This window comes from Melanostigma gelatinosum (assembly GCF_949748355.1).
Source record: "Melanostigma gelatinosum genome assembly, chromosome: 18".
In the NCBI taxonomy this organism is placed as follows: domain Eukaryota; kingdom Metazoa; phylum Chordata; class Actinopteri; order Perciformes; family Zoarcidae; genus Melanostigma; species Melanostigma gelatinosum.
The window spans coordinates 15,677,690-15,702,093 of record NC_136651.1 but is presented as its reverse complement, the minus strand read 5'-3'; the positions used below and the strand labels follow the sequence as shown (position 1 = coordinate 15,702,093).

The window sequence follows — 24,404 nt, the reverse complement described above, 5'->3', positions numbered from 1 at the left end:
CATCCACACTCAAAAAAACGATTCAAGCCCTTCTTAAAGGTGACACATTTAAATCGTGTTTGATTAATTTAAATATATCAAGTTAAAAAATGAACACATTTATATTTCATGGGTCTAACATAAAATGCATGAATACTTTCATTTATTAGATTTATTTAGGTTGGATGGTGTGTATCAACTCAAAATAAATGTGTTTGGTTGGGGGACTACCCCTTGCGCCTGTACCAGATCACGTGCTCTCAGTGTCTTTCCCCCCTTTCCGACTGCAGCAAGATTCAAACCGACCGTCCATTCTTTGGTAAGTAACTTTATATATTTTGTTGTAGTAGTTTAGACTGTACCTCGCTGTCAATGAAGGCTTCCATTCTGTAATAATGACCACAATGTGTGGAACAGACGTGATAACTTAGCCACACGACTGTTCCGTTTTTAATAAGATCGAAGGCAACACAGGCTAGCTAGCAAGCTAGGTAGCCAACGTGGTTTGCATTATAGAGCAGACCAGAGATCAGGGTACTGTCATTAATACGGCTTGGACGCAGCGCCGAAGGCTTCCTTATGAACTGTATGCACTAAAAAACAGTAGGAGAGCAGTTAAACGAGCAGGCTACGGTCTCCCCCTCTCCAGCGCCATAATGTCGGCAGGCAGAGCAGGCCGCAGAAGGACACTCTCTCTAGTAGTGGGCGTTCAGTTGTAGTGGGTTTAGCCACGTTTTCGTCACTGAAAAATGTTTAATATGAATAAATCATGAGCTCATAAAACCGCTGAATTCCTCTCACTCGCGCGGGCACCTGATGCATGAACACACGGAAGTCAGCGGCGTTTTAGCGCAGCAGCCATAGAAATAGAACGAGCGTAGAACGGACATTCCCATTCAAACCGATGTAACTGGATCAGAGCAGCGGCAGTTTGTACGTGTACCGTCGTCATTGTGAAGAACTGATCGATGTAGCGGGCTAACTTTTCTGTTATACTACGGTCAATGCGCAGTGTTGAGCACTATTTTCTTTTGAACGAGTAAAACGACCAAGACAAACATCGATGTCCGTTCTACTCATTGTATTTCTATGACCTTACACTGTGTGAACGCAGGCAGGAGTGCGAATGAGTTTTCAAGGCAAACTGTTTGATATTTTATTAAAATGACTGTCTTAATCTTATTTAACATGCTTGCATGATTTGATTGCTGTTGTATGTAGCTTTAGTGTTGCTGTAAAAGGTGAATTGCTCGTCTATTCTAAATGGTAACATTATATCTGTGAGTGCTCTAAAGCACTTTTGACTTGACTTTGTTTTATGTGAACTTTGGATTATTCCAGCCTTTCCCTCCACTAATATATTTATCTCATCTTTTGCAGTTTGATCAGCATTACCAAGCTTCTTGAGGCAACCTCCTAATGATAGCACGTAATAGGTTATATGCTCGATGCAAGCTGATCTCTCATTGTTATTTGTTCAGTTTGATATGTACTAATTATCTTTATTCTCTTTAGGACTCTGCATGTGGCAGTGTAAAGAATGCAGTTTGGAACTAGCTAGCAGGTATTTCTTGTTGCATGGGCATTGTAGGGGCAGTTATCGCTATACATGTCCATACATTGCCCATGTACATTTAATACATGGAGTAAGCTTCTAAATCACACATGCTGAACTGCACATTCAACCAGAGACTGTGGAGCAGAGGCCCCTTCCCTGTTCCAGCAAAGTTAAGTAAGTAAATGTGTGTTTCTATGTGTTTACCATTTTGATGATTAATGGCTTCACAATCGCAATTTGAATCTAATAATCCCACATAATGTGATAGTAATTATAATAAACAAGTAACAAACAGCTGTATTTTGTTTGTTATTCAGGTCAATGCAGAGTTCCTGCTGATCACCACCAAGCCATTTCAATCAAAGTTCATGTCACAGCTGGACCTCTTCTCAGACTCCCTGATACAGGGCTTAAAGCGCAAAGGAGGTGTGAAGGAGAAAAGGTCAAGGATGTCCTGACCATCAATGATTTGGTTAGTACATATGTATACAATATTAGTTTCACTGTATTGGGGTGGTTATTGTAATATTTTCTTGTCCATATCTGCTTTTTTTAAAACATTTGATGAATAGTAAATGGCCTGCTTTTATTCTGCTTTTATCCAGAACCTTTAGTGTGATGACATCAACACCAAAAGGGAAGGGCATCTGAGAAGCCTGTCATCTACCTCAATGAAGATCCAGACTCTTTATCAATCTGGTAAGTTTATCGCAATATGTTTCCCATGTAGCGTCAAAGTGTTACCCACATATATATATATATATATATATATGTTTGTGGATTAATCACAAGTTTAAACACAAGTTTTCTGTGTTTGTGTTGTTGTCAGGCTTCCGCCGCTGAGGATGCAGTGAGGGACATCGCATTCACTGTCATAAGGATTTACATGATCCAAAGAGATTGGGAGCCAGAGGACGTGGGACTTGATCAACTGCATTAAAGTCCTGAACAACGTAGACGGTGTCATCATGGCGTTCATCATGATTTGGGCTAATTTGTGCCCTTAATCTAAGCTTTCCAGGCAACTTCAAGTACATCTTTGAGCTTCTCCAGAAGGTCATAATGAATTTGGATGGGCACAAGCTGAATTCTAAGATACAGGAGCTGAAAATCAAGATGTTTGCACAAGAGGTGAACACCAAGTGACAAAGCCAAAGAACCTTGTCAGATCTTTTGGATGTTTTCTACTTTCATCTTCCGCCCAGTCAACGACAATCCATGACCTCATGGATGTTTTCCTGGTTCTGACATTTTGAAAAAATTGACTAAGCTGCACAGAGGCAAGCCAGAGACTGTAAATTACGGAATTTTTACATGTCACTGCAAGCTTGTTTAAGTGTTTACGCACAGAAAGTTTTGCCCAATTCACCTCCACATCCCAACTCGAGTGTGATTACTCTCCAACGTCAACTTGCACGTCCATTTTCCTCGTTGTCTGATTGAATGACTCTCTACTCGAGTTGAAATGGACCCTAACACGGTTCAATACGCTGTATCTTCCATTGACTATGAGTATCCTTGTTATTTATAATCTATAAGTTTTAGTTTGTGGATGTTTTGTGATTTTACTGTTGTAGCCTAAAAGTGGTCCAAGTTGCCTGTTTCTGCACATGATAACACATCATCGGCTATTCTTCAGTGTAAAGGAGTCCTTTTGTACTACCATCTGTACTGGTAGGAAAGAAAACAGCTGTATTGCTCTTGACAAACCAAAGTAGTGGGAATTTAGCACTTGCAATAGTGGTTATACATATCGATTGCAGGAAGTTTTGTGCTTTTTGGAAATGTGAGTGACTACACTGCAGTGCAATGATATTCCCTGTTTGGAGAGCAGTGCATAGCCTCCACCCTCATGGCGTCTTTGTTTGTGGCGCCAAGGGATTTGGGATAGCTTGGTATTTATTTGTCACCAGTTGTGGAGCTGTTACAAGACTACTGTTTTAATATTTAAAAACGATGAAAGATGCACTGTATAGATCATTTTGGAATTGTTTTGCTATCCTTTTCTGATCAGTGTTTTTGTAAAAAAAAACAAATTATATTTAAAAAATGAAATGCAGGCTCTAGAATCATGGATGGTCAGATTTGTACCATATTTAATGTATTTAAGCATTTTCAATAAAAAACACTTGAACTAGGTTTTGTCTCGTGTCTTAATTGGGGGTCAAATAAAAAAAAGTTTTTTACCTGATTAATTCATTTCCAATGAATTGTACTATATTGAGTTGGACTAACACAAATCAATTTCATTTCATGAATGGTATTTTTTTATTTAGGTTGTATTTGATAAAATTGAGTCGGACTAACTCAATTTAATTATATTGCATGGATATTTTTAGTTTAAGTTAGGTTTAACTATATTTCCTCGGTGGAAAACCTGCCCACAATTTAATTGAGTTCATCCAATGAATTATTTTTTTGAGTGCAGTTGTCTTCTTGCGTTTGTCACACAAGCTCTGGCTCTCCAGCTTATCATTTCAACGAGTCGTTTTATCTGGGATTCCTCATTTAAATGTGGATATGCGTATCACGGTATTATTAACTTTAAATTATTTCACTTGTTTTTAATCCAAATCACCCGTTTCAAAATTTTAACTGCATGAACTGCTTTCAAGTCTTAATATCACTGCATAAAAATGTGAAGAAATGCTCATAAACGGAGATAATATTACTTGTTTTGAGACCAAATCACATGTTTCAAAACGTTTCTTGTATTAAATATTATTGTGCCATTGTTACTGTATATTTAACCTTACTACAAAATGTTGACACTTTCCTGACTTGAAATAGATGAAACCGTAACAGACATGCTGAATAATGTCAACTGGCAGAATATTTCCCTTATTCTAGGAAAGAAAATACTTTGAAGGGTGACCATGACTCGCTGAAGTGGACATTTGTTTTTGCGGAGTTGAAAGAGCTGAGCGTGGGCGACTTCAGCACCATGGAGAGGGCTCCTAACTAAGACAACGAGGCGGTGCTGCTGCAACAACGGTCTCCTTTTTGCCAGAACAACCCGCGTCTTCTCTTAACAAGAAGAGGTCAGTCAGCGCGCGGCCACACCACTGACTAACCGCTGCTATTTTACGCACGCAGCTGCTTAATGACTTCCACTTGCGTCGATCGATAGCGATGTTTGATCGTCATTAACTGACGCCGGGTTTGCAGTCCTCGTCCGGTGGACAGTTTACAAGCGGACATTGTGACATAAGAACTTATCGGTCGGTGCGGGCGCCTCGAGGTTCTGAACTGAGCTGGCAATATAAAAAGGCAACACAACAGGCGGATGTGAAGTATTTTCACCCGCCCGCAACCGATCAAGAAAACATCTTTGGGTCATGTTGCACACAGATAAGAAGCGGAGCGACAGGTGCAGTCGGCGTTGCGTGGTGATTAATACATTTAAAAAAAGACGCTGTAGCTGCTCCACGGTGTGAAAACAGCTGCTAGTTCAACAGCAACCCAAACTGTGCGCGCAGAATGTAATCCACATCAGCACCTAAACACAACAGCTTGACAAATAGGCCTGCGAGGGTGGTGTGTGTGCTTTTCAACCATCTGTGTGTGCGTGTGTGTGTGCGGTTGCCAAGCAAGGACGGAGAGGTTAGGGGGCTACAGATGCACCTGCTCCGCGCGCGGTGCTACAGGCTGCTGGTCAGGAAAAGGATATGGCCACTCTGTTATTCGCTTTGCATACTTCCTGATGAGGTTGTCCTCGCGGAAGATGAAGAGGGAGCGGTTGACCGTGAGGCAGTTTTGTTTGACGGGGTTCGGGTTGTAGATGGCCATTGTCCGGGCTCTCTGGGCCATCGACTGCTTGTACACCCTCGGGCCACCCGGAGCGCCACCACCCCGGGCTCCCCCTCTGCCAGCGCCCGGTCCGCCTCTCCCTCCGCCGCCTGCGTTTCCTCCATAGCGGGTGGGTAGATCTTCGGCGAAGCGAGCCATTCTGGAAACGCACAGATCCAAAAGGGTAAATCCAAACTGGTGTCAGTGGAAACGGAGGGGAGACGCATCACAACACACACACTTCATCCAAACCACAGCTCAGCGTTAAGAGTGTACAGATAGCGCTGCGTTTTGGAAGATGAAAAATAAGGTGGCCTGATCGAAAATCATGTTCTCGTGATCCTTTTCATTCATTCATCTTCAGAGAAATGTGAAACTGTAAAGTTTAAAAGCAATACAGCACTTGAGCTGTACAATAATTCACTTGGCGGAGGCTGTTGCGTCCTAGCAGCCGGGCTCTGAGTGGAGGAGAAGAAGAAAAAAGAAGAAAATCACGGTGAAACTAAACCAGATCGCCCCTTCTCTGTCCAGAATCCTGACAGCATCGTGTCAGCATCCAGACACCAGTTGAAACGTTCAGGGCGTCACTCAAAACAAGCAGGTTGCGTCACAAAACACCGGGGTTCCTCCGGTTTCTTTTCTCAACTGAGATAAATAAGAAGACAAGCCAATCCAAGTTGTCCGGAGAGTCTGATCGCTCGCTGTATGGGGGCTGAGGGCTACAGAGCAAGTCCTCAGTAGAATAAGGAAGAGCGCATGTGACCAGAGCCGGCCTATCGGTGACTGGAGCGCACGGACGCGCTCACCGTCTGTTGGCTGGTTATCAGAGAGACTGTACAAATAATGGAGTTCACAAAAAACCCTGCGGGTCAAAACATGATGTGTGTTGATCAATCTTTCTCTTGGCGTCAACGAGGGACACCATGTTGTCGATGCAGAAGATAGCAGCTCTCAAAAGATCTTGAGATGCAAAAAATAAAAATCCAACAAGTGACAACATTCATGCAAAGATCAGTCGATGTAAATGAAATGACACTTTATGTTCGCATACCTTGTTGACAGAATCAGACACTTATGAAAGTGAAAACGAATCATTGTGAATCTAAACCAGCAGCCACATTGTCCGATCCATATATTTTACCCTTATGTTTTGTTGAAATTAGCTTTACCTCCTCGTTGTTTGGTGTCTTACAGAGCCTACTGCTGTACGCGTAAAAATCATAATAATATGAATAATAAAACCATCTATTTTATTATTTTATTATTACCTCATTAAAAGCCCGCAGTAGAAACGATTGAAGGCAACACTTCACTAGAACTGGACTTGCACATTTGATGAAGGTGACAAAATGTGCAAATGACCGTAAAGCATTTGTTATCATATCAACAACAGGAGAAAACAATATATGAATGATATGCATGAATCACAATATATTATTTTTGTTTGCAAAAAGTAAGTCGGAGACAAAGGAATATTTATCCTACATGGTGTTTGGGCCAGTTATTAGTTTAGTGCTATCGTGTGGTTAATGCTGCATCCATACATTGTGCAAAAATCCATTGAATTGAACCAAACAGCACCCTGGAGTTATGATTGACTACAGCCAGCATACCTTCCAACAGAAGCTCTATACACAAAGTTGTGTGTCTGAGAAACTCAGAATTAACACAGCATCTCCTCAGAGTTGTTTTATCTCCTCTGGGACAATGACACAAGACCAAAACTATGGCTTATACTAAACATGCAGAAGTTATGAGATGCGTTGGGGTGAATATTCCCAAATTTAAATAAACATATGAAGCATATTTATCTCCTGACATGACTTAGTCTACAGCTGTCTCATTGAAAGTGTTCAGTCACACAGTATCACAGCCATTCTTTTTTCACGTATATTTACTTCATTTTTGTCTGTTGTATTTTATTACTGAGACTAAACTGTCAGTGTTGTCGTGTGGTGTGTGCGTACGGTTTAATGAACTATTCTATTTTTTGATCATGTCAGCAGTAAGTTGTTTATCATGGGCAGGAAATAAACAAGCCATGTTTATGGCTACGGGGATTCACAGGCAAATTGATGTAATAGGCCGTTGAGTCAAACGTTAATTACCGTTGGGAACGTTTTGACTGTGGCGTTTACCGGAGATGATGGTTATGCTTTTCAAATTAGATTTAGAAAAGGAATTCAAATAAGACATCGAAACTTCTCACTCGGGCACTTCGATCCAAAGCTTGTTTTTGTTTTCACTCATCCATTTCCTGTCTATTTCCTCCAAGAGTCTCAATATGTTGTTTTGTGCTGGTTTATTAAAGAGTAGATAATAGGCCACTTTTCTACACGTTTCTGTTTTTAGCCATTCAATCAAATAGGTTGAAAAGTATGTGTACACACAAACACGACCCCGTAAGTAAACAAAGGTACATGAAAGGTATATGTGGGCAGTGGTGTGAGCTCTGATACTGCGCTGTCAATCATTTTGAAACAGAAGGTGTTGCCCTTTAAAAACTGAAGATGTTTCAATTCGGAGTAAAACCACGGGATGCCATTCATCCATGAACGTGTGTGAAGTGTGTGCGACTATTACTCACACCCACAGCACAATATCTGACCAACCTTTAAACATGTCTTTGAATGCATTTGTTGTTCAATCCAGTCAACCAACAGCACACCAGACAAAGCTAGTTGTTGACTTGATCGCATCCAGAGGCCAGTTATAAATGGATCCAGTTGTTCTGCCCTTATTGAAAAAGAAAAATCTAATTTAGCTCTGTTGGCATAATCTGCAGCCATGTGATGAACACAAATGCTCTGCGTACGGCTGAGGAGCCATCTAGTGGTTCAGTAACTGTACTGCGGAAATAAAATGAAAGAGTGGATGTATCCAATTTTGTGCTGAATAAACTGTTAATGTGTAAATAATAATGCTTACTTTGTAATTACATCCCCACTGTAACATATCGAGAACTGGAGTTTGGTTATATGACTCTACAAACTCATTTACCCCCAAAAAGACCAACATTTATATATTAGTTTAATTGATAGCAGGACAAAGAGGGGCCCCCAAAAGCTCTGGGCTTGCTTTGCCACCGTCGACAAATTTAATTAGAAAATGTGTTTGGGAATATAAACCACTGACGCACAAGATGCTGTATAATGACTGTGCATTCTGATTGGCTTTAATGTCCGAACAAGACAAGGGCTCTTTGCTTAGGTGGGTCGTGCTTTATTAATTCATCTTGAAGAGGTTTCCATGGGTCAAAATCTAGTTTAATTGCATTCATTATTTCAGTTTTGTGCTTATACGTTCTAATTATCACACAATAAGTCTGGGGCCACGTATTCTACCTTAAGGTTATTTAAATGCAGGAGTTCTACGTTATAGTTTAACTGTTAGTACTGCGGCTCACCCGCGGGGCCATGGCCTGCTGTTCAGAGTCTCGTGCTTCCTGACGATCTGGCGCAGACCGTCCCTCCTTCCCGCTCTGCTCAGCCCGTCCAGGTGTAGAACCGAGTCATACTTCCGCACGGTGTCGGTGTCCACGTCTCTCCATGACGGCCCCTCCGGGTCCCCAGCGCACATGTCTGGCCCCTCGACAGGCCCCGGCTCCTCCTCCTCCACGCGCTTCTCGCGGGGACGGCCTCTCCTGTCAGGTGACGGAGCCCATGTGTCCTCGTACTCCGCACCCAGAGTAAGCATCCTCCAGGAGCCCAGTGTGGCTGCGCGCACCGCTGGTGATGGGGGGGGGGGGGAATGCATACGTATGCAGTGGACAATTTCACATCAAGTTCAAAGTTCAAAGTTCAAAGTTCACTTTATTGTCAAAGTTTCCACATGTGTTATGCATACAGAAATTTCGAAATGCCGTTTCTCGCAGTCCCACAGTGTAATATAGACATGAACATATAACATATAATAGAATAAAATAGAATAAAGTTAAGAACATAAGGGCCTAGATAAAGGATTAAACAAGTAGCAGCAGAGAATAAAAAGTGACTGGTGCTGATAAAAAGTGACTGGTGCTGATAAAAAGTGACTGGTGCTGATAAAAAGTGACTGGTGCTGGATGAGGGAAGGGGTGTGAGGGGGAGTAGATGTCCTGGTATGTTCCATTTGAGGCAGAGGGGAAAGGTGGGTGAGGGGGAGGGTAGAGAGGTCAGGGGAGAGATGGCAGGGGGGGAGAGAGGGGGAGCGAGAGGAGAGAGGGAGGGAGAGAGTTCAGCATCCTGACCGCCTGGTGGAAGAAGCTGTTCCTCAGCCGGGTAGAGCTCGAACGGAGACTGCGGAACCTTCTCCCTGAAGGCAGGAGGCTGAAGAGGCTGTTGGAGGGGTGGGTGGGGTCACCCGCAATGCCGAGTGCTTTGCGGGTGAGGCGGGTGTTGTAAATGTCCTGTAGTGTAGGGAGTGAGACTCCGATGATCCTCTGGGCAGAGTTCACAATGCGCTGCAGGCTCTTGCGGTTGGAGGCGGTGCAGCTTCCGAACCACAGCGTGATGCAGCTGCTGAGGATGCTCTCAGTGGCGCCTCGGTAGAATGAGAGCATGATGGGGGGGGGGGCTCCTGCTCGCTTGAGCTTCCTGATGAAGTACAGGCGTTGCTGGGCCTTCTTTGCCAGTGCAGTGGTGTTGCTGTTCCAGGTGAGGTCATCTGTGATTGTCACACCCAGGAATTTGGTGCTGCTCACCTGTTCCACAGCAGCACCATTGATGGTCAGAGGGAGGGGGGGTTGGGAGTGGGTTCTCCTCCTGAAGTCAACAACAATCTCCTTTGTTTTCCCCACATTGAGGAAGAGATTGTTATTTTGGCACCAACGGACCAGCTGGTTCACTTCCTTCCTGTAGTTAGTCTCATCGTTGGTTAGTCTCATCGTTGTACGATACAAAATAACTTAAGGAAGTTGGCACCTGACTAAAAACACATAGTGCTAAAAAGGAATTATGCTAAACTCGGTAGGCTACAAACGACCTATATATGGCTAATGGTGAATAGCTTCTCACAGACTAACAGCTACCTTCTACGGCAGCACGTTTTGTTTCTCGTTTAACTGAGTTGATATCTATTTTAATGGTAAAAACTGCTGTGCAAACAGTTAGCTGACATCACGCCACTCAGGCTCTCCAGTAGTTGTTGTCCTCGAGTTTAAAAACTGAGTTGAAAGTTACTGTAGTGGCCATTTGTCGGCTAAATCAAACTTAAACAAATAATAATCAAACGCCACTGATGCACCGTGGTCGGTATCCTTACGCAGCCAGAAGAGAGTCAAATGTCCAAGCAGGATTCCATTTTGGTGTATTTATTAAATAAAGCAAATAAAACAAGCAAACAAACTAATTAACAAAACTCCTGTCGTGATGTCTCTCCTGTCCTGTGTAGCTGGTAAAAAGAACTGCTTCAACCTCACAGAAAATAGTCTGGAGCCCTTCATCGTCCAGAATTTGCTGTTTGTGCCAAAGTGTGTGCCATTATCCGACCTGATAGTGGAGACTGCACCTCGTCTACAGATGAACCTTCGTACTGCATTTATACAGGAGTCTGTGTCTAGTGTATATGCCACTTCCAAATGCACAGCACGACTGGTTAGACAGGTGAAAAGCACTCCATATCTCTTCAGAAGACTTCTTCCTATTTTAACATTGATGGGCCCAAAATAGTCAACTCCAACATTTGTAAAAGGAGCTTTATCAGGCAAGACTCTCTCCTCCGGCACGTCTGCCATCTTCTGTTCACCAAGCTTTCCTCTGTTGAGTCTACAAACAACACAGTCAGATATGACTTTCCTGGCAGCGGAGTTTGCATTGATGATCCAGTACTTTTGCCGTGACCTTGACAGCATGTGATTTCTTCCAGCATGTCCCAGCTGATGATGGATATGGCTCAAAATCAGCGTGGATACATGCAGGTCTTTGGACAAAATAACTGGATGCTTGGATTCTGCTGGCAGTGCTGCTTTACTCAGCCGACCACCAACTCTGAGGATTTCATCATCCATTACTGGGTCTAGTTTGTACAGCGGACTTTCTTTGTGGATGTTTTTAAAGCATCCTTTCAGTGAGGCAATTTCAGCTTTGAACTTGTCGTTGTACATATTGAATGATTGACTGCTCTGCCTTAGCAAGATCTTCAGGTGTTATTCTTTGTCCTTTGAGTGTGGCTTTAAAGCTTTGAACTTTTCTTTCCACTTCATGCTCCTGATTCTTCAGATCGTCCTTTCTGAGGCCTGCAGAAGCACAAAACTCCTTTCTCTTCTGTCCCAATAACAAGAGACGTTCCTTGACCTTCAGAAACCAAGCCACAGATGTTTTTAGTCTAGTCCAAGATGAAAAATAGTAGATCAGGTGGTTGGTTGCATTTTCCAAATCCTTGATGATAGCATTTACCATTAAGTCCCTTTTGACCTCTGGGTCATCTGCAGAAATCACATCAAGATTCCCATCAAGTTTAGGCCACTCCTTCTTTGACTGATAGAGAAACTCAGGTCCCCTTATCCATCTCCTGCCTTTCAGGAAATCCTCAGCTCTCATTCCTCTTGATGCTTCATCTGCTGGATTATCCTTGGAACCCACATATCTCCACTGATCTACATCTGCTGCTTCCCTGATGAAAGAGGTTCTGTTTGCCACAAAAGTGTGGAATCGTCTGGTTTCACTAGAGATATACTTAAGGACTGTTGTGTTGCTCATAACATTCATGAACTTGATGTCTTCTCTGGACATTTCAATCTGCTCCTCTGATGATCTCTCATTAAAGTCATGGTTATACTGTTTAACCAGCATTCATTGCAGATGTTCCACAGAGATTCGGTTGGCTGTTACAGCAGGGCAGCCACTCTTACTCCTACTGCCGCGAAGTGGACCATTAATGACCCAACCAACTCTGGTTCTGACCGCATAAGGTCCTTCATCCTGGCTGTTTATCAGCTCCCAAGGCTCCATCACTTTTGGAGCATCAGTTCCAAGTAGTAGCTCAACACCTGCGTCAATGTCGTGGAGCTTAACATCCTTGAGGTAAGACCATTGATCAAGACCCTCCTCTCGTGGGACGTTGAGTACAGAAACAGGCATGCTCCTTTGAGTTAAAACATCAGGTAACTCAATGAAATCGTTTGTGCTCATACCAGACACTTCAAGGCCTGACAGAATATGTGCATTGACGATCTTCTTTTGATTCATTGTTCTCAGCAGAATACTAGTCCTTTTACCCTTCAAGTTCAGTTTTCTTGCCAAGTCCTCTGTACAGAATGTGCCGGAACTCCCTGGATCCAAGAAGGCATATGTCTGCACCGTTTTGTTACCTCTCTGGCTCTTGACTTTGACTGCGACAATAGAAAAGATGGAATTATCTTCATAACCAGCCCCGATATGGCCGCAGGTTTGAGACATGGTGGTTGAGACACTTGGAGGGCTCACAGACTGTTGGGCTTGTTGAAAGGTTGTTCTTTTATCTTGCCACTCTATGTGAAGGACTCCCGTGTGCTTTTGGTGACACACATTGCAATCCAAGCGACTCCTGCAGTCTTTGCTTGTGTGGCCTACTTTCAGGCAACCAAAACAAATACCCTGTTCTTTGATAAAGTTAATTTTATCACGCTGTCCTTTCACTTTAGACTGTGAGCATTTATCCAATGAGTGACAACTTTGTTTACAAAACAGACAGTTGTGAAGAGAGGAAGACGTCTTGTTTCCTGTGTACTGAGTGATGACTCCTTTCACTGCAGTAACGTTGGTGGCAAAGCTGCTTCCTTTTTTCCTTTGCTTCAAGTAACTAACGTTGGGGACCTTCAAGTTGGTAGGTTGTGAGTCCTGAATGTTGCCAAAAAGTGGAGCTGAGGCAATTCTGACTTGTTTTTCAATGAAAGCAACAAGATCCTCAAACAGTGCTCTCCGGCCACGTCGCTCTTGCAGATCACAAGCAACATTTCTCCACCGTTCCCTTAACTTATAAGGAAGTTTCAAGATGATGCTCCTCATATTAGATGGTAGGTCCAGTTCCTTCATATGCATCATTTGCTCTGTTAGATTTGAGCATCCTCGAAGAAACAGGGAAAATGATTGCAATGCTTTAAGATCTTCACTTTTAACAGGCGTCCAGCTGAGAAGCTTTTCCATATACGTAGATGCAATTTTGTATTCGTTTCCAAAGTGCTCTGCGAGAAGACTTTTGGCTCTGTGGTATCCGTGATCTGAAGGTAGATGTTGACAACTGCACACCAAGTCTCTTGGCTGCCCCCTGGTGTATTGTTCGAGAAAGTGCAAACAGTCACTCCAATTAGTTGTCTTCTCCTCCACTCCATTTTCAAAAGCTCTGATAAAAGACCTGTACTGAAGAGGGTCCCCATCAAACACAGGAATGTTTCTTACAGGCAGGACAGAGCACAGATTTTGCTGGACCAGCAGAGCAGCGATGTCATTTTGTCTTTGCATCACATTTACAATGTCATTCTGATGGGGTTGAGGTTGCACAAGTCCTGCTTGACTTTCATTCACAGTTTGTGTCGTTTGACCTGGAGAATCAGTCTTTACGAGCATCTCATCAATTTGTGTGTTTGACCTTTGTTTAGGCCTAACAACCTGTGGTTGCATTATGGGATCAGACACAGAAATAACATCATTTTCAACAGGAACAAAGGTGTAGGCATGGGGATTTAATAGTCTTGCTTCTTTGAACTTGTTCCTTTCAACATAAGAGTTCATTCCCTCTGAACATTTTGAGCCACGCTGGGATTAATTTATTTCCAAGACATGACGCTTTGCACTTGTAGCTGCCAATTCCGTTTCAAGTTCCAATTGTTCCTTTTCTTTCTTCAACTTTTCCTCCTGAGCTTCTATCAGAGGTTTCCTTTTTAGAGCAGCAACGCGCTCCATCAGAGCTGCCTTGTCAGCCTCAGCTCTAATGCGTGCAGATGATGTTGATGAAATCCGTGATAGCTGGGAATGTGTCTTTACAGAGTTCATCTTTACACTTAACACATTAGAAGCACTATCTTCAGGGTTTATTTCATCTGCAACACTTTGGTGGTCGAGAGAATCTTTATATGGCTGCACATATGGGTAACCCATTTCAGACAGCCAGCCTTTTACGTGAAGTCATAGAACATTGTCATTTTTTCTTTGAAGTACAGATTTTGCCTTGTAACTTCATCTTGAGGTAAAGGTAAGCTCACAAAAGATGTATGCATGTCATTTGCATCTTGGTAACACTTGATGAATGTAAAAAGCTCAGCATTCACTCAGCATTTACATTTTCATTGGAAGTCATTAAATCACTTATGTTTGTCAAACACTTTTTGGCTTGTTTGCATTTTGCGGTACTCTTTTGCTGGTACATTTCCGTGTAGAACTCAAAGCCTTTAGAAGTCATTTTAATGTCTCTTCTTGCTGACGGCATTTCAACATCCGTCGCCTGAACGTCAGACATTTTGAACACTTCTTCCAAACTGCTTGTCACACACCAATCAAATCCGTCGGACGTGAATGCAGGTAAAGTGCAGCAAAAAACAGCAAAGGAGCTTACAGGCCGCTCCTCCAATTCGACACACACACACACACACACACACACACACACACACACACACACACACAGAAGTCGGGCTTTTTAATGAATGAAAGCCGCTGATAGTGGTGCGCGGGTGTTGCACAATGTCCATTTGTAGCGATTCAACGCAGTCAGGCTTAAACATCCAGAAGCACGTACATCACTGTGAATACAGACTTTTAAACTCCACTCGTTTCACCGTCTTCTCACGTACCCGTTTCTTCTGAGATGTTTCAGCGCTGTGTTGATCTGGTCCAAAGCAGTTGTCCCGCTGATATTGAATCCAAGAGTGATGAATGAAACAATCCTCTTTGATCATCCATACGAAATCCAAAAACGATCCAACCAGTTGTGGCTGTGGTGGGATCGGTCCTTTGAGTCCAAGAGCTAAGTTTTTACTTTAGTCCAAGGGCGTAGTTTTTACTTTAGTCCAAGAGCTAAGTTTTTACTTTAGTCCAAGGGCGTAGTTTTTACTTTAGTCCAAGAGCTAAGTTTTTACTTTAGTCCAAGAGCTAAGTTTTTACTTTAGTCCAAGAGCGTAGTTTTTACTTTAGTCCAAGAGCGTAGTTTTTACTTTAGTCCAAGAGCTAAGTTTTTACTTTAGTCCAAGGGCGTAGTTTTTACTTTAGTCCAAGAGCTAAGTTTTTACTTTAGTCCAAGAGCTAAGTTTTTACTTTAGTCCAAGAGCGTAGTTTTTACTTTAGTCCAAGAGCGTAGTTTTTACTTTAGTCCAAGAGCTAAGTTTTTACTTTAGTCCAAGGGCGTAGTTTTTACTTTAGTCCAAGAGCTAAGTTTTTACTTTAGTCCAAGAGCTAAGTTTTTACTTTAGTCCAAGAGCGTAGTTTTTACTTTAGTCCAAGAGCTAAGTTTTTACTTTAGTCCAAGAGCGTAGTTTTTACTTTAGTCCAAGAGCGTAGTTTTTACTTTAGTCCAAGGGCGTAGTTTTTACTTTAGTCCAAGAGCGTAGTTTTTACTTTAGTCCAAGAGCTAAGTTTTTACTTTAGTCCAAGAGCGTAGTTTTTACTTTAGTCCAAGAGCTAAGTTTTTACTTTAGTCCAAGAGCGTAGTTTTTACTTTAGTCCAAGAGCTAAGTTTTTACTTTAATCCAAGAGCGTAGTTTTTACTTTAGTCCAAGAGCTAAGTTTTTACTTTAGTCCAAGAGCGTAGTTTTTACTTTAGTCCAAGAGCTAAGTTTTTACTTTAGTCCAAGAGCGTAGTTTTTACTTTAGTCCAAGAGCTAAGTTTTTACTTTAGTCCAAGAGCGTAGTTTTTACTTTAGTCCAAGAGCGTAGTTTTTACTTTAGTCCAAGAGCGTAGTTTTTACTTTAGTCCAAGGGCGTAGTTTTTACTTTATGTAGTGGCCATTTGTCGGCTAAATCAAACAAACAAATAATAATCAAACGCCACTGATGCACCGTGGTCGGTATCCGTACGCAGCCAGAAGAGAGTAAAATGTCCAAGCAGGATTCCATTTAGGTGTATTTATTAAATAAAGCAAATAAAGCAAGCAAACAAACTAATTAACCAAACTCCTGTGGTGATGTCTCTCCTGTCCTGTGTAGCTGGTAAAAACTATACGCCCACCCCGGTGCATGCTGGTCCTACCTTTCTAGTCGTTTAAATAGCAACAGGTGCCCACAGTAATTACCCAAAAAATAATAGAAACAAACAAATTACTATTAAAGAGAAAAATAATCTTAACATATGAAACATCTACAATAATTAAACAATACTACTTATAAATGAAATAACAAAATACAATATCAAATAAGTAGCTCCAACATTCCGGCCCCTAATTGTGCATAATATCACAATTATTATTCTCAAACGAGCTATTCCTACAATAAACATGACCTAAAGTTAATCTTCTTCTTGACACCTACAACAAAAAGAAAGATGAGAGAGAGAGAAAATAGAGGTCGAGAAAACATCAGTCCATGATGTTTAGTCTGCTGCTTCCAAAAGCAGACAGAGCTTCGTCACCGGCCTCTCCAGAATGCTGGTCCTGGTTTGAAGTCGCACAGACCGCACCAGCCCCTTTGTATCTGGTCTTGCCTCCAAAACTTTTCCCATCATCCAAGATCCTCTTGGAGCTGTGGAGTCCGCAACAAGGACAATGTCTCCAGTAGTGAGGCTTCTTCTTGGCCTTGTCCACTTTTGTCTCTCTTGCATTATAGGCAGGTACTCAGAGATCCATCTCTTCCAGAAGAGTTCAGCCATGTACTATACTTGCTTCCACCTTTTCTTGATGTATATATCACTTTGAATGAATAGTCCTGGTGGCATGATTGGTTTGCCCTTTAACATTAGAATGTGGTTTGGTGTGAGAGCTTCAAGGTCATCTGGGTCATCTGAGACTTTTGTGATGGGTCTGTCATTTAGAATTGCTTCAACCTCACAGAAAATAGTCTGGAGCCCTTCATCGTCCAGAATTTGCTGTTGCAGAACTGAGGTGAGAACACCTTTCACTGAACGAATCAGGCGCTCCCAGATGCCGCCTTGATGGGAAGCTGCTGGGGTGTTAAAGTTCCATTTTATGCCATCCTGGACCAAAGCCCTTTGAATTTTGTCATGATTCAGAACAGCCAAACTTTCCTTCAGCTCCCGGTTGGCTCCAACAAAGTTTGTGCCATTATCCGACCTGATAGTGGAGACTGCACCTCGTCTACAGATGAACCTTCGTACTGCATTTATACAGGAGTCTGTGTCTAGTGTATATGCCACTTCCAAATGCACAGCACGACTGGTTAGACAGGTGAAAATCACTCCATATCTCTTCAGAAGACTTCTTCCTATTTTAACATTGATGGGCCCAAAATAGTCAACTCCAACATTTGTAAAAGGAGCTTTATCAGGCAAGACTCTCTCCTCCGGCACGTCTGCCATCTTCTGTTCACCAAGCTTTCCTCTGTTGCGTCTACAAACAACACAGTCAGATATGACTTTCCTGGCAGCGGAGTTTGCATTGATGATCCAGTACTTTTGCCGTGACCTTGACAGCATGTGATTTCTTCCAGCATGTCCCAGCTGATGATGGATATGGCGCAAAATCAGCGTGGATACATGCAGGTCTTTGGACAAAATAACTGGATGCTTGGATTCTGCTGGCAGTGCTGCTTTACTCAGCCGACCACCAACTCTGAGGATTTCATCATCCATTACTGGGTCTAGTTTGTACAGCGGACTTTCTTTGTGGATGTTTTTAAAGCATCCTTTCAGTGAGGCAATTTCAGCTTTGAACTTGTCGTTGTACATATTGAATGATTGACTGCTCTGCCTTAGCAAGATCTTCAGGTGTTATTCTTTGTCCTTTGAGTGTGGCTTTAAAGCTTTGAACTTTTCTTTCCACTTCATGCTCCTGATTCTTCAGATCGTCCTTTCTGAGGCCTGCAGAAGCACAAAACTCCTTTCTCTTCTGTCCCAATAACAAGAGACGTTCCTTGACCTTCAGAAACCAAGCCACAGATGTTTTTAGTCTAGTCCAAGATGAAAAATAGTAGATCAGGTGGTTGGTTGCATTTTCCAAATCCTTGATGATAGCATTTACCATTAAGTCCCTTTTGACCTCTGGGTCATCTGCAGAAATCACATCAAGATTCCCATCAAGTTTAGGCCACTCCTTCTTTGACTGATAGAGAAACTCAGGTCCCCTTATCCATCTCCTGCCTTTCAGGAAATCCTCAGCTCTCATTCCTCTTGATGCTTCATCTGCTGGATTATCCTTGGAACCCACATATCTCCACTGATCTACATCTGCTGCTTCCCTGATGAAAGAGGTTCTGTTTGCCACAAAAGTGTGGAATCGTCTGGTTTCACTAGAGATATACTTAAGGACTGTTGTGTTGCTCATAACATTCATGAACTTGATGTCTTCTCTGGACATTTCAATCTGCTCCTCTGATGATCTCTCATTAAAGTCATGGTTATACTGTTTAACCAGCATTCATTGCAGATGTTCCACAGAGATTCGGTTGGCTGTTACAGCAGGGCAGCCACTCTTACTCCTACTGCCGCGAAGTGGACCATTAATGACCCAACCAACTCTGGTTCTGACCGCATAAGGTCCTTCATCCTGGCTGTTTATCAGCTCCCAAGGCTCCATCACTTTTGGAGCATCAGTTCCAAGTAGTAGCTCAACACCTGCGTCAATGTCGTGGAGCTTAACATCCTTGAGGTAAGACCATTGATCAAGACCCTCCTCTCGTGGGACGTTGAGTACAGAAACAGGCATGCTCCTTTGAGTTAAAACATCAGGTAACTCAATGAAATCGTTTGTGCTCATACCAGACACTTCAAGGCCTGACAGAATATGTGCATTGACGATCTTCTTTTGATTCATTGTTCTCAGCAGAATACTAGTCCTTTTACCCTTCAAGTTCAGTTTTCTTGCCAAGTCCTCTGTACAGAATGTGCCGGAACTCCCTGGATCCAAGAAGGCATATGTCTGCACCGTTTTGTTACCTCTCTGGCTCTTGACTTTGACTGCGACAATAGAAAAGATGGAATTATCTTCATAACCAGCCCCGATATGGCCGCAGGTTTGAGACATGGTGGTTGAGACACTTGGAGGGCTCACAGACTGTTGGGCTTGTTGAAAGGTTGTTCTTTTATCTTGCCACTCTATGTGAAGGACTCCCGTGTGCTTTTGGTGACACACATTGCAATCCAAGCGACTCCTGCAGTCTTTGCTTGTGTGGCCTACTTTCAGGCAACCAAAACAAATACCCTGTTCTTTGATAAAGTTAATTTTATCACGCTGTCCTTTCACTTTAGACTGTGAGCATTTATCCAATGAGTGACAACTTTGTTTACAAAACAGACAGTTGTGAAGAGAGGAAGACGTCTTGTTTCCTGTGTACTGAGTGATGACTCCTTTCACTGCAGTAACGTTGGTGGCAAAGCTGCTTCCTTTTTTCCTTTGCTTCAAGTAACTAACGTTGGGGACCTTCAAGTTGGTAGGTTGTGAGTCCTGAATGTTGCCAAAAAGTGGAGCTGAGGCAATTCTGACTTGTTTTTCAATGAAAGCAACAAGATCCTCAAACAGTGCACTCCGGCCACGTCGCTCTTGCAGATCACAAGCAACATTTCTCCACCGTTCCCTTAACTTATAAGGAAGTTTCAAGATGATGCTCCTCATATTAGATGGTAGGTCCAGTTCCTTCATATGCATCATTTGCTCTGTTAGATTTGAGCATCCTCGAAGAAACAGGGAAAATGATTGCAATGCTTTAAGATCTTCACTTTTAACAGGCGTCCAGCTGAGAAGCTTTTCCATATACGTAGATGCAATTTTGTATTCGTTTCCAAAGTGCTCTGCGAGAAGACTTTTGGCTCTGTGGTATCCGTGATCTGAAGGTAGATGTTGACAACTGCACACCAAGTCTCTTGGCTGCCCCCTGGTGTATTGTTCGAGAAAGTGCAAACAGTCACTCCAATTAGTTGTCTTCTCCTCCACTCCATTTTCAAAAGCTCTGATAAAAGACCTGTACTGAAGAGGGTCCCCATCAAACACAGGAATGTTTCTTACAGGCAGGACAGAGCACAGATTTTGCTGGACCAGCAGAGCAGCGATGTCATTTTGTCTTTGCATCACATTTACAATGTCATTCTGATGGGGTTGAGGTTGCACAAGTCCTGCTTGACTTTCATTCACAGTTTGTGTCGTTTGACCTGGAGAATCAGTCTTTACGAGCATCTCATCAATTTGTGTGTTTGACCTTTGTTTAGGCCTAACAACCTGTGGTTGCATTATGGGATCAGACACAGAAATAACATCATTTTCAACAGGAACAAAGGTGTAGGCATGGGGATTTAATAGTCTTGCTTCTTTGAACTTGTTCCTTTCAACATAAGAGTTCATTCCCTCTGAACATTTTGAGCCACGCTGGGATTAATTTATTTCCAAGACATGACGCTTTGCACTTGTAGCTGCCAATTCCGTTTCAAGTTCCAATTGTTCCTTTTCTTTCTTCAACTTTTCCTCCTGAGCTTCTATCAGAGGTTTCCTTTTTAGAGCAGCAACGCGCTCCATCAGAGCTGCCTTGTCAGCCTCAGCTCTAATGCGTGCAGATGATGTTGATGAAATCCGTGATAGCTGGGAATGTGTCTTTACAGAGTTCATCTTTACACTTAACACATTAGAAGCACTATCTTCAGGGTTTATTTCATCTGCAACACTTTGGTGGTCGAGAGAATCTTTATATGGCTGCACATATGGGTAACCCATTTCAGACAGCCAGCCTTTTACGTGAAGTCATAGAACATTGTCATTTTTTCTTTGAAGTACAGATTTTGCCTTGTAACTTCATCTTGAGGTAAAGGTAAGCTCACAAAAGATGTATGCATGTCATTTGCATCTTGGTAACACTTGATGAATGTAAAAAGCTCAGCATTCACTCAGCATTTACATTTTCATTGGAAGTCATTAAATCACTTATGTTTGTCAAACACTTTTTGGCTTGTTTGCATTTTGCGGTCCTCTTTTGCTGGTACATTTCCGTGTAGAACTCAAAGCCTTTAGAAGTCATTTTAATGTCTCTTCTTGCTGACGGCCTTTCAACATCCGTCGCCTGAACGTCAGACATTTTGAACACTTCTTCCAAACTGCTTGTCACACACCAATCAAATCCGTCGGACGTGAATGCAGGTAAAGTGCAGCAAAAAACAGCAAAGGAGCTTACAGGCCGCTCCTCCAATTCGACACACACACACACACACACACAGAAGTCGGGCTTTTTAATGAATGAAAGCCGCTGATAGTGGTGCGTGGGTGTTGCACAATGTCCATTTGTAGCGATTCAACGCAGTCAGGCTTAAACATCCAGAAGCACGTACATCACTGTGAATACAGACTTTTAAACTCCACTCGTTTCACCGTCTTCTCACGTACCCGTTTCTTCTGAGATGTTTCAGCGCTGTGTTGATCTGGTCCAAAGCAGTCGTCCCGCTGATATTGAATCCAAGAGTGATGAATGAAACAATCCTCTTTGATCATCCATACGAAATCCAAAAACGATCCAACCAGTTGTGGCTGTGGTGGGATCGGTCCTTTGAGTCCAAGAGCTAAGTTTTTACTTTAGTCCAAGAGCTAAGTTTTTACTTTAGTCCAAGAGCGTAGTTTTTACTTTAGTCCAAGGGCGTAGTTTTTACTTTAGTCCAAGAGCGTAGTTTTTACTTTAGTCCAAGAGCGTAGTTTTTACTTTAGTCCAAGAGCTAAGTTTTTACTTTAGTCCAAGAGCGTAGTTTTTACTTTAGTCCAAGAGCTAAGTTTTTACTTTAGTCCAAGGGCTAAGTTTTTACTTTAGTCCAAGGGCGTAGTTTTTACTTTAGTCCAAGGGCGTAGTTTTTACTTTAGTCCAAGAGCGTAGTTTTTACTTTAGTCCAAGAGCGTAGTTTTTACTTTAGTCCAAGAGCGTAGTTTTTACTTTAGTCCAAGAGCGTAGTTTTTACTTTAGTCCAAGAGCGTAGTTTTTACTTTAGTCCAAGAGCGTAGTTTTTACTTTAGTCCAAGAGCGTAGTTTTTACTTTAGTCCAAGGGCGTAGTTTTTACTTTAGTCCAAGAGCGTAGTTTTTACTTTAGTCCAAGAGCGTAGTTTTTACTTTAGTCCAAGAGCGTAGTTTTTACTTTAGTCCAAGAGCGTAGTTTTTACTTTAGTCCAAGAGCGTAGTTTTTACTTTAGTCCAAGGGCGTAGTTTTTACTTTATGTAGTGGCCATTTGTCGGCTAAATCAAACAAACAAATAATAATCAAACGCCACTGATGCACCGTGGTCGGTATCCGTACGCAGCCAGAAGAGAGTAAAATGTCCAAGCAGGATTCCATTTAGGTGTATTTATTAAATAAAGCAAATAAAACAAGCAAACAAACTAATTAACCAAACTCCTGTGGTGATGTCTCTCCTGTCCTGTGTAGCTGGTAAAAACTATACGCCCACCCCGGTGCATGCTGGTCCTACCTTTCTAGTCGTTTAAATAGCAACAGCTGCCCACAGTAATTACCCAAAAAATAATAGAAACAAACAAATTACTATTAAAGAGAAAAATAATCTTAACATATGAAACATCTACAATAATTAAACAATACTACTTATAAATGAAATAACAAAATACAATATCAAATAAATAGCTCCAACAGTTATTAAAAGTGCTTTCAATAAAGCACGTCTCACCGATATGGTCTTCGTTTCAGCCGGCGGGCTAACCCACAAACATGTCAGGTCACAGTAGGTAACGCACAGGTGTAGCTAATTAATATAAATAATTATGGCTTAATTACATTTAGCTGCTTCTGTTTCAGGGTCCTGGTGTTATTTATGCTTGCTCACTGTCGGACTGTCCTGGTTTAGGCTAATTGGGACACTTTTTATTGAACAGAGCCGTTAATGTTATATATGAGAAGTCAAAATGTCTGCTCTGACAAAGGCTTTGCAGTCATTCCTACGTTGCCATAATCTCTCTCGATAATCACAATTTATTTTTATTGCTAATTCCCACAAAATGATTAGTCTGTGATTATGTCTATTACACAGTAATAACATGAAATGTTAAGATACAAATGTTTTAGATATAAAATAAAAATAACATGTATTTTGTTCTGCTTTTCTACCCCGTTATCATCTCGTTAACCCTCGAGTCTTGTCTTATGATCCAGAGGGGAGGCCCAGATTGTCAGTTTGGCCCCGGGGCCTGCCTTAACTCAGGATTTACTACCCTAATGGTTATCAACTCAATCAAGAAATGTAAACAAATGCAAACAAAATTGGTAAGAACCAGAATGAACATACCATAAACCACAGTGGCTTGTCCCTCTGCCCATCTGGAGTTGTAAGGAAGTGTTCTCTTCATATCTGCTCTCCAGGATTACTGGAATAAATCCAATTTAACACTAGAATAAAGCAGCTATTTGACCCTCGCACAGTTCATGCATGCATGTCTGAGGCACCAGGGCAGGGGCACCACAAAAGAAAAAGAAAAAAGAAAGAAAAGTTTCTCCCACCTTGGAATGCGGAAAGGCTGCTTCCTGTCCTGCCAGTTAAGGACCTCGTTATCAGACCGACCGTCTTCGATGCTCAGGGAGAAATTTCTCTGATTCAATTATCGGCTCTGTTTTCACTGTCCGCCCCGGTAACCAGGAAGGGAGCAATCAGCGGCCGGTTTACGAGGCCTAAAAGGCCTGCAGATGTTACAGCTACAGGGGACATGTTGGAACCAAATCCACTGGGTCTTTGTTTTTACAACAGCTGATTAGATTCCTGTTTTTACAGCGTTCTTCTTTGACTGAGTTTAGCTGCAGAAGTGGGACAGAGCTAAGTCCATTTACTGAGGCACTGCACTAATGAGAAAGCATTATACATTACTTAAATATTTATATTTTAAGACTCTTCTTCCTCAGCTTCAAAAGAAAATATTGTACCTTTTATTCATTTTTCAACTGCCATAGTGGCTTTGCAGATTAAGTTGTTTAGACTAATAGATGTCAGCTTTTAATGCCACCCAAAAAAACAGCCGTTGAGCTTGGTACAACTGTCAGGAGTGACATCTCTTTGGGCCA

The 24,404-nt window shown here is 42.1% G+C and overlaps 1 protein-coding gene and 1 long non-coding RNA gene across 5 annotated transcripts in view; one reads left to right on the top strand and one right to left on the bottom strand.

Moving 5' to 3' along the window:
* The window catches only part of LOC306792348 (voltage-dependent N-type calcium channel subunit alpha-1B-like), a gene marked incomplete at both ends in the record, with an annotated part of 86,130 nt that extends 62,432 nt beyond the window's left edge, over positions 1 to 23,698 (bottom strand). Inside the window, 3 exons of the mRNA XM_079289419.1 lie at positions 5,183 to 5,486; positions 8,733 to 9,054; positions 23,638 to 23,698. Of these exons, the coding sequence (XP_079145545.1) occupies positions 5,183 to 5,486; positions 8,733 to 9,054; positions 23,638 to 23,698 (687 nt within the window). The remainder of the gene's footprint in view (positions 1 to 5,182; positions 5,487 to 8,732; positions 9,055 to 23,637) is intronic.
* Positions 235 to 3,675, top strand: LOC306792619. 4 transcript variants are annotated; one of them, XR_013772831.1, is made up of 6 exons: positions 235 to 298; positions 1,360 to 1,415; positions 1,495 to 1,711; positions 1,855 to 2,009; positions 2,143 to 2,236; positions 2,367 to 3,675. It is a non-coding gene; the product is annotated as an uncharacterized lncRNA (long non-coding RNA). The 4 variants fall into 4 exon arrangements; XR_013772830.1 differs by lacking the exon at positions 1,360 to 1,415; XR_013772832.1 differs by having other exon boundaries at positions 241 to 298; positions 1,360 to 1,711.
* Positions 23,699 to 24,404: the final 706 nt, after the last annotated feature.